Here is a 14,669-nt window from a genome sequence, read left to right as displayed (position 1 = left end):
GTAAGTATAATGAAACATTATAATTATAATTTCAATCATAAAGTAAAATTATATTTTTATTGTATAATATTACTTATTATATAATAAGTTCTCGTTGTTTCCCGACAGGTGGTGTTATCTTAGCCTTTTTACATCGGGTAATATTAAAGCAAAGTTTATCGTAAAGCTCACCATTAAGCTTGAAATGACAGTATATGTTACTCCACCAAAGAAGCCAAAAAATGACTCGATTTGTGTCATTTTTTGTAGTCTATTCGTATTCTGCCAGAAAGGTGGGAGAAAGTAGTCGCTTACGATGTACGATACTGTCAATGTCATGTTACTAATTTTTAAAAATAAAGCATCCATTTTTACGAAACAACAGCGAGAACTTATTCAAGTTCCCAATACATAAATAGAATATGTAGCCTTAAAAGATAAACTTGATAAAAAATTGAAAAAACATGTTTATTTTAAGAAATGAGTTCTGAAGTGTTGGGTTTACTTGCAACTGCTACATATTAGTATAGCATTAATCATCTTGGGCATTAATGGGAAATCATATAAAAATGAGTACCAAAAGTGTTAGTTACACTGTTGGTATATATGTTTTTTTTAAATCAATTACTAAAATGAATAGTGTTAGCAAAAAGACACTGATATCTTTCATCATTCTGTGAAAACAGAGTGACAATAATAATTAATTTCTTTACAGACTTCTTTAAAAACCAGTATCAGAAAAGAAGGACGTCACCTTTAAGATGTTGTAAGTATATGCAAATTAAATGGACTCACAGAGATGTTACAAAGGTTTTTTTTTCAAATTTACCTTTGGTATTACTTTTTACAAAATGTATCCTAGTAATTAAAATGATAAATTTGAGTGAAAGTCGTTTAAAGATAGAAATAGGCCAACAGTGTAGAGGTTAAGGGCGGAGAGTTTAGACTTGAGAGTCACCATGCTCTACGAGTAATGCGGCAGCCTTGGCTACGTCCCAGCCGCAGGCATCCAGGGCGGCCGAGCACTCGTACAGGCTTGGCCCGCCTAGCCCCATGCCCTGAAGCCTCACAAGCTTTATGGCGCGGTGCACGTTCCACTGAGCAAACTCCAGACTCAGGAGGCAAGTCTCAGGGGAAACCTGCTAAACATGCCACACGTTATTTACTACTCTTCAATATCCTTCAGATCAGAATTCCTAGGGCATGGAATGCTCTCTCAGCAGAAGTGCAAATCTGTGTGAGTGAAGTGATGATTTGTAAAAAGGTAAAAACCCACCTGTTCTCTAAATCATTTGAATAAATCCATGGCATGTGATGCCAAAATAAATCGTTTTACTTAAATTTGAAGTCATTTAAAATCAATATTCATAGAATCACTTTTTCCATTCAGCATGCTTTGCCCCTAAATGAATTACTTATAGAAAAAAGAATATCAATAAAGAATATTTATTCTTGGCAATATTATGAACAGTCACAATGTTATAAAGTATTATTTACCTGATGATTCAACACTTTACACATTATTCGGACTTCATCTGATTCTGTTCCTCTTTGTCTCCCACAAGGCTTGTGGTGGGCAAACTCTAATAAATCTTCTACTGAAACGCGGTCTGGCGAACCTGAAAATAATAAATCTTTTACCAACTGATACTCCGGATTCCAGTCAGAACAAGCATACATAATATTTTAATTTAGACATTCGTAAATAAAAATATCAACAATAAATACCTTTTGCCAATGTACATGGCTCAAGTTCATCAATGTTATCACCAACACTTCGTCTCTGTAAAGATCTATTTGAGTCGCTTTGCTTTACACCAGATGGTAATGCAAGGTCATCAGCTGCTTTCATTTTACTCACTAATGGAACGGCTATATTACTTGGTTTTTCTATAACAGCGTCTTGTTGGTTTGTTGACGATAGCGTATCAAGATATTGTAAATCTGTCTTTCTTTTATTGAACAGAACATTTCTAGATAATTCTGTTGGCTGAGCGGATTCTGTCTGGATTTTAGTTGGTGATTTTTGCACACCAAGTGGATTACCTACATTGTTGCACAAGATATCACTCGGAGGAACATAATTATTTAAGGTATCATCAATATATTCCATTTCTATATTGTTAGTAATTAAATTTAACAAGTTGTCTTTTTTAATATAAGGATTATTTTTCATATCTTGTACTCCATTAGCATCTTGATCAACAGCATTCGGCGGTGAAACGATAGTAGCCACAGGGGCGTTATCAATAATCTGAGTCTGGGAGCCAGCAATATCATTTTCATGAGATGTAATACCATCACAAACATCAATAGAAGAAAAATTATTTTCCAGTTGAGCTTCAAATTTTAAGGATGGTGTATCAAATGAATCACTAGGGAATGAAAACTTTGGAGCTATATTTTGGTATTGAGATCTATCGGAATTCTGAAATGTGTTTTTGTTAATACGGGAACTTTGACCATCATTAACAATGGGTTTTTTCATACCATTATTGGTAGTAAAACCAATATCTCTTGCTTGCGGACTATTTTGATAATTTTTATCTAACTCTGTTTTCTCGCTGTGACCAGAGATAGTCTCCGGTAGAACACGATTAAGAGTCCTTTGCAGATTAGAATCCTGGATTATCAAAGCATGTTTGCGCGTGTGACGCTTCCTATTAATTGAATGCACAATAGTACGATCTCGGGGTGGAAGGGGTAGGGGGTTCACTTCCGTCTGAAAACAAAAACACATATTTGAAGAATGTTTCTTCAAAAATACTATTCACTCACTGAAGGGTTAAGCCGGATTTTAGGTTTTTTCAGTGATATGTTTTTTCAGCAGATTGATGCATCTCAATATGTATAATGTTTTAGTTTGAAAAAAAATATTTTTTAGTTGGCGGACAGCATGTTTTGGATAAAGGTTTTCCATTCAGAGAGATGGACTTAAACTAGCTATAACTAGCTTTATGATGTAAAACACATCCAACTTAATTAAGCTGACTTGTAGTAACATAAATGTTTAAGAAGAAAGCAAAAATTAAGCAGTATATTGTACAAAGATTTTTTTTTTTTATTTATTAGAAAAATAAATATTTGAGTTCTTATGATTTACCCAACTATTTAATTTTGAGGGCCATTATCAACGAGTTGTAAATAACTCACTATTAGAAAATGGAATCGAGTTGGGGTCCGTGAGTCCGAGACACTAGCCACAGGACCACAACCCGATTTCGTTTCGATGACATCAAGCGTTACTTTAAACATTCTGAAAGGCAGTCCAATGAATTCCATAATAAATTATTATTACCAGAGTATCTTGGGTTACATCTTTGGTTAGTGTGCCTTTTGGAGGGTCTGGAGCTGCTGCTTCAGATTCCGAATCATAATTTGCACTGGAAAATTAATAAAATAATAATTATACTTGTTTATTCATCAAGAAATACATAAGAAATTAAAAACGTTTCCATTAGGTATTAGTCAAGGCAGATGAATTGGCAAGGCTGGGAGCTGATACAGCCGCAATAGGCTCTACTGTAGGTTGCCCAAATGTGCTCCTCGTAATGAGTTTAAGTCACAGGACAGGAAGCATAGCATAATGCTCTTGCAAAAAGTACCTGGTCAGCACCGCGCGAAGGAACTGATCCACAAAGGTTTACTTTCGACCTAATAAATGTCAGCCGAAATCAAGTGAGGGTTATCACTAGAGCCCGCCCAGGCCACTACAGATAGAACAAACACATTGCAAGAATCAAACTTTCTGAAACTTCTAGATGTAGGTTCTGCAATGCAGTAAGAAAACACCTATAAACGTTCTATGTGAATGTGATGTTTTATAACATAAAAGAAGATGTATCCTCGGGGGACCACTGGTTAAACCTGAGGATGTTAAAGAGCTCGCCCCCTACCTAATAGCCTGATACTTTACAAATCTGGGCTTGGAGAGCGAGAACTATTCACGGGGACCTGTCACAATAGATCTTCACAGGTCACAGTGACGTCAGGAGCTTATATGGCACTGACCACCACTTGAGGATAAGAACCAGGTGTTAGTTAAATTTGTTATTTTATCTCTATTCTGTCATGCGATAAGCAAGGCAAGATTTGCTCTATACAGAAATTTTACCTGTTATTTGATTTGAGGTCAGAAACTGGAATCTCTTCATTAATTTGAAACTCTTGTGTGTTCGGGCCACTGTTCTGGTTAAGGTCGGAAGATGTTTTTTGCAAAATATTTGATTTTTGAGGCAAACTTTCATGAGATATCTTGCTTTCTTTGGTTACCGTAGGCTATAAAATGAAAATAATATATCATAAACTTTATTTACCTGAAAAATTAGTTTTAAACAAAAAGTACATAAGAAAACAAAATTGATTTCTAACCTGAATATCATTTTTTATTTCTTCTGTTACAGAGCACTTGTCAGATTTATTTCCTAAAACACAATATTAGCTAATTTTATTATTTTTGAATTATTAACTTTAAAAATCATACTTTTAGTTATCGAAGATAACATAACATTTGTTAATTGCAAATTTTATTACTTTTTCTAAAAAAAATTAAGATCATTGTTTCAAAACTAAGCTCATTGACGCAGACAATCAAATGATTCTAACTCTTTGTTACGTCGAGCAAAACTTGATTTTACATATAACGTTTTTGCAGAAGACAGACAACATCAAGATTTCCTTTATTTTAACTGATACGCTGGATACATTTTCAATGTTGAATAATATAAACCAAGATATTTGTTCTTTTCTATTTCATAATAGTAGATTGATAGTACTGCTGTTACCATGTGTGTCAAGTAATTTTGGATCGCCAGATACAATAGAAGTACCATGAGGAAATCTGAAGAAGTTGGTCTTCACGCAGGGTGTTATTGGAGACTTTGCGGGTTCTTCATGATCCAAATCATTCATAGATCTAAAAAACATTTAACAATTCAGAAATAATTCCACCAAATAGAAGAAAATAGGTTAGATAAAAGCTATAAGGTAACACCTGGATAAAAATTCAGACTTTTCTCTTATTTAGAATATTTAGCCATTCTTTTTGAGGATCTGTTTATAAAAAAATGCATATTATAAACCTTTACAATTGTGTACATTATATACTTATACTATTTTTCATTTTTTTTCAAGATATGTCTTTATTAAATCATTCAATCAATCAATCGCATATTATTTGTTACACCCATTAACAACACAAACCGATGAGATCCCGTTGTCAAAAGCATTTAAATGGTGTTTCGTTATCAGCATATTAGAAGAGGTAGGGTACTCACTCTCCCTCACTCTTTCAAAAACTGCATGCATCATTCTGTTATTATTATTGAATAAACAATACCTGACAGTGGGGGCAAATTTTTCATCCTGAAACTTGTTTCCCGGGTCGTAGAGGCTAGAACATCCACCATTGATAGTGGTAGGGGATTTAGCTCCATGCTTCTGCCTGATGTTCATAATGGTCTTCACAAAGCGAGCGGGCTTTTCAACCAAGTTCACGTACGCCATTTTGCTCTCCTCCGTGAGGCTCGACTATAAGATTGGGAGGGATAAGGATGTGGTGATGGGGAAAAAAACCAACAAAATAAAAATAAAAAAATAAAATAACATATGACTGAATATGCCAGTGCATTAAGACTAGCTTAAAACAAAATAAAAATTAAATTATGCAAATAAACCAATCATAAGCAAATCATACAACCAAACAAATGAAAACATCCATTCAGCTCAAACATCTGAATAATTTATTGCCACTTGCATTGCAAACATTGAATTGTAAATAATAATAGGTACCTACATGAAAACTTCAAATATTAAAGTGGAGGGTACTATTTAAGATAATTAAAGAAAAAGTATTTTTACACATTAAAAACATTTATTTTTCAGTATAGAATAAGACAGAAAACATCACTACTTGAAATACATGTGAGTGAATATTTTAGAAGTAAAATAAATGTCAGTCACAAATTCTGAGATTACCTTAAGAGCACATTTAAATTTGGTATTTTGGCACGCAATTTAGATAATTTTAAAAATCATACATATCTACGACTAGTAACGTGACTAGCGTTAAACGAGCGGAGTCTTATGAATTATTTAAACAATTACATACTACAAAAGACAGCTGTCCTTACAGACAAGATCAATTATTAAGAGTCAGAACAAAAGGAGATATGAGTGAATTTTGGAAAATTAGTCCTAAAGCTGTTTCTTTGAATCTAAAGAGGAATTGAATTAATTTTAAAATAAAACTTCCTACGCTATAACATTTAGGACACCGATGAAAACACAGTAGAATATAATAGCGCTGTGCAGTTATATACTAGATGTGATAAAGTCTAATAAAATCTAACAATTACCTAATTTTTCTACCTGGATATACATAATACCGTAAGTACATGAATATGTACATACAAGAAGTAAAGATATTATTTCCAATACCATTTTAAAATTATAATAAGGAACAAGTCTGACAGATTTTAAAGCAAAAAAAAACTCTCGATTGTTGAGCTCTGGCATTGTAAAATTTACAGTTATTTTTTTCTAAGTCGATGCAATGATATTTAGCTCTTCTAACTCTACCGTGGACTTTTCTTCTCAGTAAAATGATTTTTTCCTGTTGCGGATAGCTCGGTATCTATTAGTGTGTGCTTGTGCATTAAAAAACAAAATAATCATGTAAACATAAATCCGAATTCCAGATAAAGCTAAGTGAGTATCGAGCCTAGTTCAGAAAAATGTATTTATTTTATGTGTACAAATGACAAAATTCTATAAATTTAATCAAAGATTGCATTGCTTCCTATAAACACACCAAATATAAGAATATTACATTTGGCTTTTAGGCAGTAATATTATCATTTTTCATTTCTTAGAGTAATTATTAATATTTTTTTGTGACTTTAACAAATTTCTTGAACACTAAATACATAGGAAGGTATATTGTACTAGTGTTTAAAATTTTATGGAACAATAAAATATCTTCTATATCGAAAAATGATCAAATATAGTGGGGAAATGTAATTAAAAATAAAAGGGATTCCATTCCACATACAAAAATAGTAATTATTGGAGGGATACCTTACACGCAAATACGTTTTAACATATATAAAATTAAATTATAAATATTTCTAATTGCAACACACCAGATGTGTATATATATGTATATTCACCATTACAAGCCGAAATAATAAAAAGAAAACCATCTTAAAGAAATCACAATTAATGTTTTATTGCTCTTTGATTCAAATGAAAGATTTATGACTTATACAATATGTACTCATATTTCACATAATTTATCAATATGACAAGTTTATTAAAACCAAATTCATATAAGTATAAATTATGGTATTTATTATTAGAAGAATTTAAGATGACATTAAGATAGCTGAGTATGCAAAAGAAATTACTAACTCCATACTCTAGCATTACAGCTAGATGTAAAGCGGAGAACCTTCACACAAAATTATTTAAATTAATTGTGATGTTTTATGATTCAAAACGATAACATTAAAATAAAGAGTTGTTTGAAATGCTCAAAATATATAAATAAGCAGTTTCAGTCCTTTGAGATCTCTCCAATTTAAATCAGTCCTCTCAAACATCACAGTAATTTATAATGTATAGAAAAGTCCAAAATCTATAAATCGTAAATTTGACCAAAAATCTAAATTTTTAAGATTAATTTCAATTGCCAATAGTAAATTTATATTAGAGTTTAATGAAGATGTTCAAATGCTTAGGGTATTGTAGTAAAATAAATGTATAAAATAAAAAGAAGCATAACACATTAGTAAAAAGGAATTAGCTCATTTTGAAATTTGTATTCATTTCAAAAATACTCATGAATTTATGGTATCCACAAATATTTTTTTTTTTTACTTATAAACACAGTTGGATTGGCTCGTGTAAAATAAATTAAACAAATATTTCTAAAACTATACTTTGTTTTATTTACGTAGTAATCAAATTTTAAAGATGTTGACAACAAACTTCATTGTTTTAAAATAAAATGCCAAATTTAGCGGACTCTATTTATATGTAAATACTCGTTAAATAAGCTAAGTGCTTATTAATCAACTAATATGTATGGCACAACATCAACAACATCACAACAGTTATAGCTATTCAGGAAACTTGAATAGAAGGATAAAAAACGTTTTGTGGCAAGAGTGTTGTCGAGTATTGCATATTGTCATGAGAATGTAGAATTAGTGATAACAATTAAAGATACAGAAAATATGTATTTATTATATAGAATGTAACTCAGATTGAAGTACATATTTCAAAAATAAAAATCACATTTTTGTCATTGTCGCTCCCTTTCAAGACCTAATGGTGCATACGGCACTCCATTGGCAATCGCAGTGTATCTTGAGAATGTTTGTTACATGAAGGTAAGATTATCAGTCTTACGCTTCAGGTGCCAGTTCAGGGACTATGAAATATTGCATGTCAACCACATCGGGAATCGATTCCACATTTTTTACATTCAAAATCACATTTAATCTTTTTACTAAAAAAACAATTGATTTTACCCAATATAAATAGATTATAAATACTAAAAAATAATATGTTTTAAAGATAATCAAAAGTCTTTTCCTCTCAAGGAGCAGGACTAGGTGGAAACCCAATAGAATAATCCATCTTGAATTCAGGATACTCGGTCAAAGAATCATTACTACAATCAGATGATGATGATGATGTAGCTTCAACATTAATTCTGTCCAGAGTTTTTCTGTCAACAGAATACCAATCTTTGGATAGGCTAGGGGTAAAATTAACATTGACGGCAGATGCACTGATAGTTTCTGGCCAGTTAAATGAGCAAGGTGTACTGGTGCCAGATCTGCCATTGCTGATGTTACTTCTCAGTGTGGGAGAACCAGCACAAGAATTATTTAGAAAATTCTGGGAGGGCGGAGGGCTTTTACCAGTTAGTTTAGACACATCAAAATTAGATGCTTCTATCCCATAACCTGGATGTAAATGATTTCCGAGAACTGGTTTTGGTTTCATTCTCAACAATCCTTCTGCAAACTCACGACTATCCAACCTGTATTGTGAATCCTTTATTGGCGTTCTACCTTGGGAACTCACATTCGGTTGGTTCCTATACATAAAACCAATGTTAGCCTGATCATACGAAACAAAATTTCCCGTTCTGCTCTTGGAATTACGGGAAGGGTTGAAATCCGAAGAAGGGTGTCCATTTCCAGTAGCCGTCACAAAGTTTTGAGGAACACTTCGAATGCTTGAATTCGAAGTAGAGAGTTTTGATGAAATTTTATTCGAAGACGATTTTTGAGAACTTCGCCGACAAGATAACTGCCTGACATGTTTGGAAGATTGGGTGGAAGTTTTATTCATAATCAAACGAATATCACATTCAGAATGACTGATGGAATAATCTATGGCAGCTTCACTGTCACTTGACGAAGTGTCTAAATCATAAACTCCAGGATTATAAGACTGTCGTCTGAGGTTTCGAGCCTTAATAGACTTGGAACTTAAAACCTTTTGCATGGGGAAGTTCGACTTAGCTGAATGTGGTGGAGCATTTCTTTCAGAAAATGATAAAGCTCGCGGTCTTGTTGCATAATAATCATTCTTCTGATTGAAGGTGCTTTTTTGCACTTGATATGAATGAATACTACTGTTGGAATTGTGCAAACCTGAATTGAATACCATCTTATTATCAAAACCATAATTTTTAGGGGCCGCAACAACATACTTTTTCCCATCTATCTGTTGGACATAAATAGAGTTACTTTCATAGAATGTATTTGAATCAGGTTTTCCATTTTTTTTAGAAATATTATTATTTTGTTGCACTCGATCAATCCCGGATTTCTTTCTTGTAAAACTCCCAGATTTTCTCAATCCTTGGTAATCATTGTACTGTTGCATTGATTTATAAGCGGTATCTTGAAATAATTCCCCATTCTGTAAACTACGTGGGCTGTAAACATTTAAATCATGCTCGTAACCAGAGTTCGAATTGGTACCCTCAAAATCTGGACCAACGGTATCATTTATATTGGGAAATAGGAAAAAACTTGCATTGGGAGATTTGACAGACTTGGGGGTCATGCTTGCGTTTTTTGTGTTGAATTGTGGACTTAATGGGCTACCTCTTTTTTTATTAGAAGAAAATATTCCAACTTTAGATAAACTGCGATCAATAGTTTCTAATAAATCAAAAGATGAAGATTTTGAATTATATTCCTTGTCTGAAGTTTTGAAAACAGAATGATCACGCAGAGAACTTAGATTAGATTTCTTGTCCCGTTTAAGCGTACTACTATCTAAAGCGGACAAAGAATTTTGAACAATTTCTTCTCTATCCGATTTTTTTTTCCCATTGGAGAAACGATTTGCTTTAGTATTTTTTGAAGACTTTTTAGTTAGAGTATCATTATCGGAATTAGTGTTCTCATCCGAGTTATAAATTATACACTTTGATTTATTTTTAGACTTGCAGGTAACCTGATCATTGAAGCCATGCATTATATTATCATCGTAATATGACTCTTTATTTAGGGATGTAAGTGTTCCTTGCAAAGAAGACACATCATACCCAAATGAGGAAACTTCACTCAAATCAGAATACGAAGTTATATTTAATGGCTTAGTCAACAACTCCCTAGACTTAGCAAAACAGAATTCAGCGGATGCTTTATCCCATAAAGGTAATCTTAGAATATTTTGCGACAGAGAATCAATATCGTTACTAGCAATAGAACTTAAGGACTGCAAGGAGCATTGTAATTTCTGTTCAAAAACAAATATTTAAAAATAAATCAATAAAAAAAATAAAAAACAAAACAAAAATAGTAAAATAAGGACAATGAGAATTGAATTGGTGTAGTGGAAAGGAAAAGCATGAACATAAGTAATTTAATTTGTACTAACACATTTAAATGCACATGTAAAGCTGTAAAAGCATCTAATAAACAAAAAAAAACATTTAAGAGGCACACCTATCAAAACACTGTCACACATAAATCTAATTAATTATTTTTTTTACCAATATTACAAAACTACTGTAACCGCAAAGGAAGTATATCAGATTTTTTTTGTGTAATATTATGAAATGGAAAATAAATACAATTTCTCTACTAATTGTTAAAAAACTAATTTTGTTAGTTATCTGGCAATACAAAATTCTTCTTAATTTTGAAATTAAGAAAAATGAACAATTTATTTGATTTGCCAAAGTATTTTACTAGGTGTGCCACAAGTTTAAAGGTGGGCTGCTTTTTGTTTAAGTTAAAACTAAAAGAGAAGCTTAGAAGGGATATTATAAGTAATTTTTCTGTATTTCAAGAAAGAATTATAAATATGTATTCAAATAGAGTATTGTTATTACATACAAATTATAGAGCAAATCAATAAAAAATATATATTAAAATTACCTGAATGTCAGGAACGCTTTGGGCTTCTTGGCTAAACGATCGCTTGTCCATTTTATTTCCTGAAAAAGAATACAGGATAAGTATTTTCGAATTATAAATAATTTGGTACAATCTCACCCATGTCAATATTAACATTAGTTCTTTTACATTATAACAGTCAACGGATAGAAGAATATTGAAGAAATACGTGTCGTCGTGATTATAGAACAGCGAAGGCGAAAATGTGCGAAAAATGCGACACTGACTTTCTTTTATATTTGATCTTGAAAAGGTTGATATAGACCGAAAGTACCGCTGTGCCAAAGCCATCAATTCTGTCATTTTTTATAAAAATAATTATTCTGTAAACCATATTTATCTTAAAAAAGTACCATTAGGTTATTTTAGTAAGTGACAAGGAAACAAAATGCGCATCTCGCTTTGAAGCCAAGCCATAAAAAGCCTGTCCGCTCAGGCAATCGAGAGTTTGTTCCAAAAGGCCCTTTGGAAAACCATCCACATGTGATAATATTTTTGAAGCTAGAGACAATTTTAAAAACACGAGTTCGAAACGAATTAAAAATAATATTTATATTTTAAAATCAACTTTACATTAGGCCGAGAGAATGGAACGCCACGTCACCCTATCTCTGCATAAAGATCTCGCTTCCTCTACCTTCATACATCTTCTCGTGCACACAATTACAATTGTTAATATAATTTAATTATAAGGTAAGGTTAATTTTATATTTAAGTTTATTAGAATAAGTTAGATTTTAATGAATTAAGAAATTTGGCGGGAAAAGTGGACCGACCCCCAACTGAAGCGTGGGTCAATCAGGGAGACGAGACCGAGAAGCGGGAGGCGTCAACCCAATCCGGGAGTGGGGACGCCCGGAAGGTGATAAGAACCGCAACACTCGCTTCCCAGATCTCTCTCTTTAGACTCTCTTCTCCGGAACTCTCTTCTCCAGACTCGCTTCTTCGGGCTCTCTTCTCCGATCTCTCTTCTCCTGTGCCACCATACCTTCACTCCGTGGGTGAGTATGTCTTCGAGGGTCACGGACGGGTGCCTTGCCATCCCCGTGGCCTAGTCAGCAGCCCAGACGAGACGCTACCACGATGACTAACCACCCGACGCCGCAGCCCCAACGCTGCCGCCTACCACGCATCCTACGCACCCTCACGTCGCCGCACCACGAGACGCAAGCTATGCGCCCTCACGTTACCGCACCTTATGACATCTCTCTCACTCTCATTTATTTAATTAAATGTATAACTAACTAACTAACTAACTAACTAACCATCACGCCATTTCCCCAGAGGGGTAGGCAGAGAGGATAGAACGCCACACCACTCTGTCCTGGCACACTTCCTTTGCTTCCTTCACATTCATACATCTTCTCACGCACGCACGTCGATTATTCCGACTTTTCACAAGACCACTTTCAAGAATTTGTTGTACTTGATCATGCCATGTCTTTCTCGGCCTTCCTCGACTTCTACAACCAGACACATTCGCATCATAAATCTTTTTAGCCGTTCTTTCATCATTCATTCGCTCCACATGACCAAACCATCGCAAAAGACCTTTCTTAATTTTGTCAATAATGCTTAACTCAGCCTTGCATTCTGCTCTAATTTCGACATTAGGGCACCTATCATACATTGTTTTTCCGCACATTCGCCTGAGGGATCGCATTTCAACAGCATTCAGTCTACTTTCGTCCCTTTTTTTCCAACTCCATGCTTCGCTTCCATACATTAGGGTTGGTACCAGAACTCCATTATGAACTGCTAATTTAGCCTCTTGCGATAGACACTTATTTGCTACGACAGACTTTAAGGCACCATTAACTCTGTTACCGGCACTAACCCTCCTTTCAATATCCTTGTCCATATTTCCATCTCTAGTAAACATACTACCAAGATATACAAATTCTTCGACCTGTTTCAAACTATCTCCATTTACTACAATCTTACATTCAGTCATAGTTACATTTCTTTCAAAGACCATGACGTTCGACTTTTGCACATTCATTAGCAAATCACTCTCCTTGCACACTTCGTAAACCTTTGTAACCAAGGATTGCAGTTCCTCTTCGCTGTCAGCTAGGAGGACTGCGTCATCGGCGTACAGAAGGCAACTGACAGTAAGATTACTCATTTTCGCTCCCACATCCATACTTTTCAATTCTCTCATACATTTATCCATGTATATGTTGAATAACCACGGTGACATTACACATCCCTGTTTGACTCCTTTAGGGATGTCAAACCAGGAAGTTAATGACCCATTTACCCTTACACACGCTACACTATCTTTGTACAAGGAAGCAATAGCGCGGACAAGGTTGTCACTCACTCCATACTCCGATAGAACCATCCATAATTTTTTCCTATCAACTCGATCAAATGCTTTTTGCAAATCAACAAAAGCGCAAAAAAGCTTCTGGTTTTTCGCCAAAAACTTTTCTGTCATATTGCGTAATGCAAATATTTGATCCATACATCCTCTACCATTCATAAATCCACTCTGTACATCCCATACTTTCTCCTTGGTCACGTTTCTTACTCTTTCTATCAGTATTCTTCCATACATTTTGCCGACAGCGCTCAGAAGACTGATAGCTCTGTAATTCCCACACTCCACCTTAGAACCCTTTCCCTTGTATAACGGCATAACAACTGCCCTCCTCCAATCAGGTGGAGTCCTTTCCTCCTTGAGACACAAGTTAAAAAGTTTATGTAGCCATGTGAGAATTAATTTGCCACCCGACTTAATAAACTCTGCTGCAATACAGTCATACCCTTGCGCTTTACCATTCCGCATACATTTGACAACGCTGATAATTTCTTTCATACTAATCTGACTTACCTCATCATTTGCGTTCAGACACACCTCGGATAATGTCGATACATCGGCACCGCCCGAGTTACCAGTGTGCGATTCATAAACTTCCTCAAAGTATTCCTTCCATCTCTCTTTTATTCCACTCTCACTAGTCACCATTTTTCCATCCTTATCTTTAACAACTGTCATGCCTCCGCTTTCACTGCTACTCCTGGAGTTTTTCACAGCTTTCCAGAAAACTTTGATGTTTTCATGGAAATTGTGTGTCATTTTCATTCCTTCTTCATCCTTCAATTTTTTCTTCCGTTCACATACACCCTGCTTAACTAATATGTATAGTTTTTTAATTATTACTTTTTTTTAAAAAATTATGTACTTTTTTTTTTAATCGACTCTTTCGAGGCTGTCAATGTTTTTATAAAGGCTTTATATTCCAGGTTTGA

At 34.0% G+C, this 14,669-nt stretch overlaps 1 protein-coding gene across 2 annotated transcripts in view; it reads right to left on the bottom strand.

Moving 5' to 3' along the window:
* Positions 1-794: 794 nt before the first annotated feature.
* The window catches only part of Ack-like (activated Cdc42 kinase-like), a 42,697-nt gene continuing 28,822 nt past the window's right edge, over positions 795-14,669 (bottom strand). The window contains exons 19-27 of one of the 2 annotated variants that reach the window (XM_088239229.1): positions 11,394-11,452; positions 5,318-5,508; positions 4,764-4,894; positions 4,351-4,403; positions 4,094-4,257; positions 3,278-3,362; positions 1,708-2,701; positions 1,477-1,598; positions 795-1,118 (exon numbers count right to left, since the gene is read on the bottom strand). In XM_088239229.1, coding sequence (XP_088095355.1) covers positions 921-1,118; positions 1,477-1,598; positions 1,708-2,701; positions 3,278-3,362; positions 4,094-4,257; positions 4,351-4,403; positions 4,764-4,894; positions 5,318-5,508; positions 11,394-11,452 — 1,997 coding nt within the window. In that variant the 3' untranslated portion in view covers positions 795-920. Of the gene's footprint in view, positions 1,119-1,476; positions 1,599-1,707; positions 2,702-3,277; positions 3,363-4,093; positions 4,258-4,350; positions 4,404-4,763; positions 4,895-5,317; positions 5,509-8,278; positions 10,750-11,393; positions 11,453-14,669 lie in introns of those variants that run through there. The other variant, XM_088239228.1, reaches the window with a different exon arrangement.

This window comes from Micrasema longulum, unplaced genomic scaffold (assembly GCF_059751315.1).
Source record: "Micrasema longulum isolate JH-2025_06_02 unplaced genomic scaffold, ASM5975131v1 h1tg002097l, whole genome shotgun sequence".
Lineage (NCBI taxonomy): Eukaryota > Metazoa > Arthropoda > Insecta > Trichoptera > Brachycentridae > Micrasema > Micrasema longulum.
Note: the sequence above shows the minus strand (reverse complement) of the source record. Positions and strands in the feature narration are given on the sequence as shown.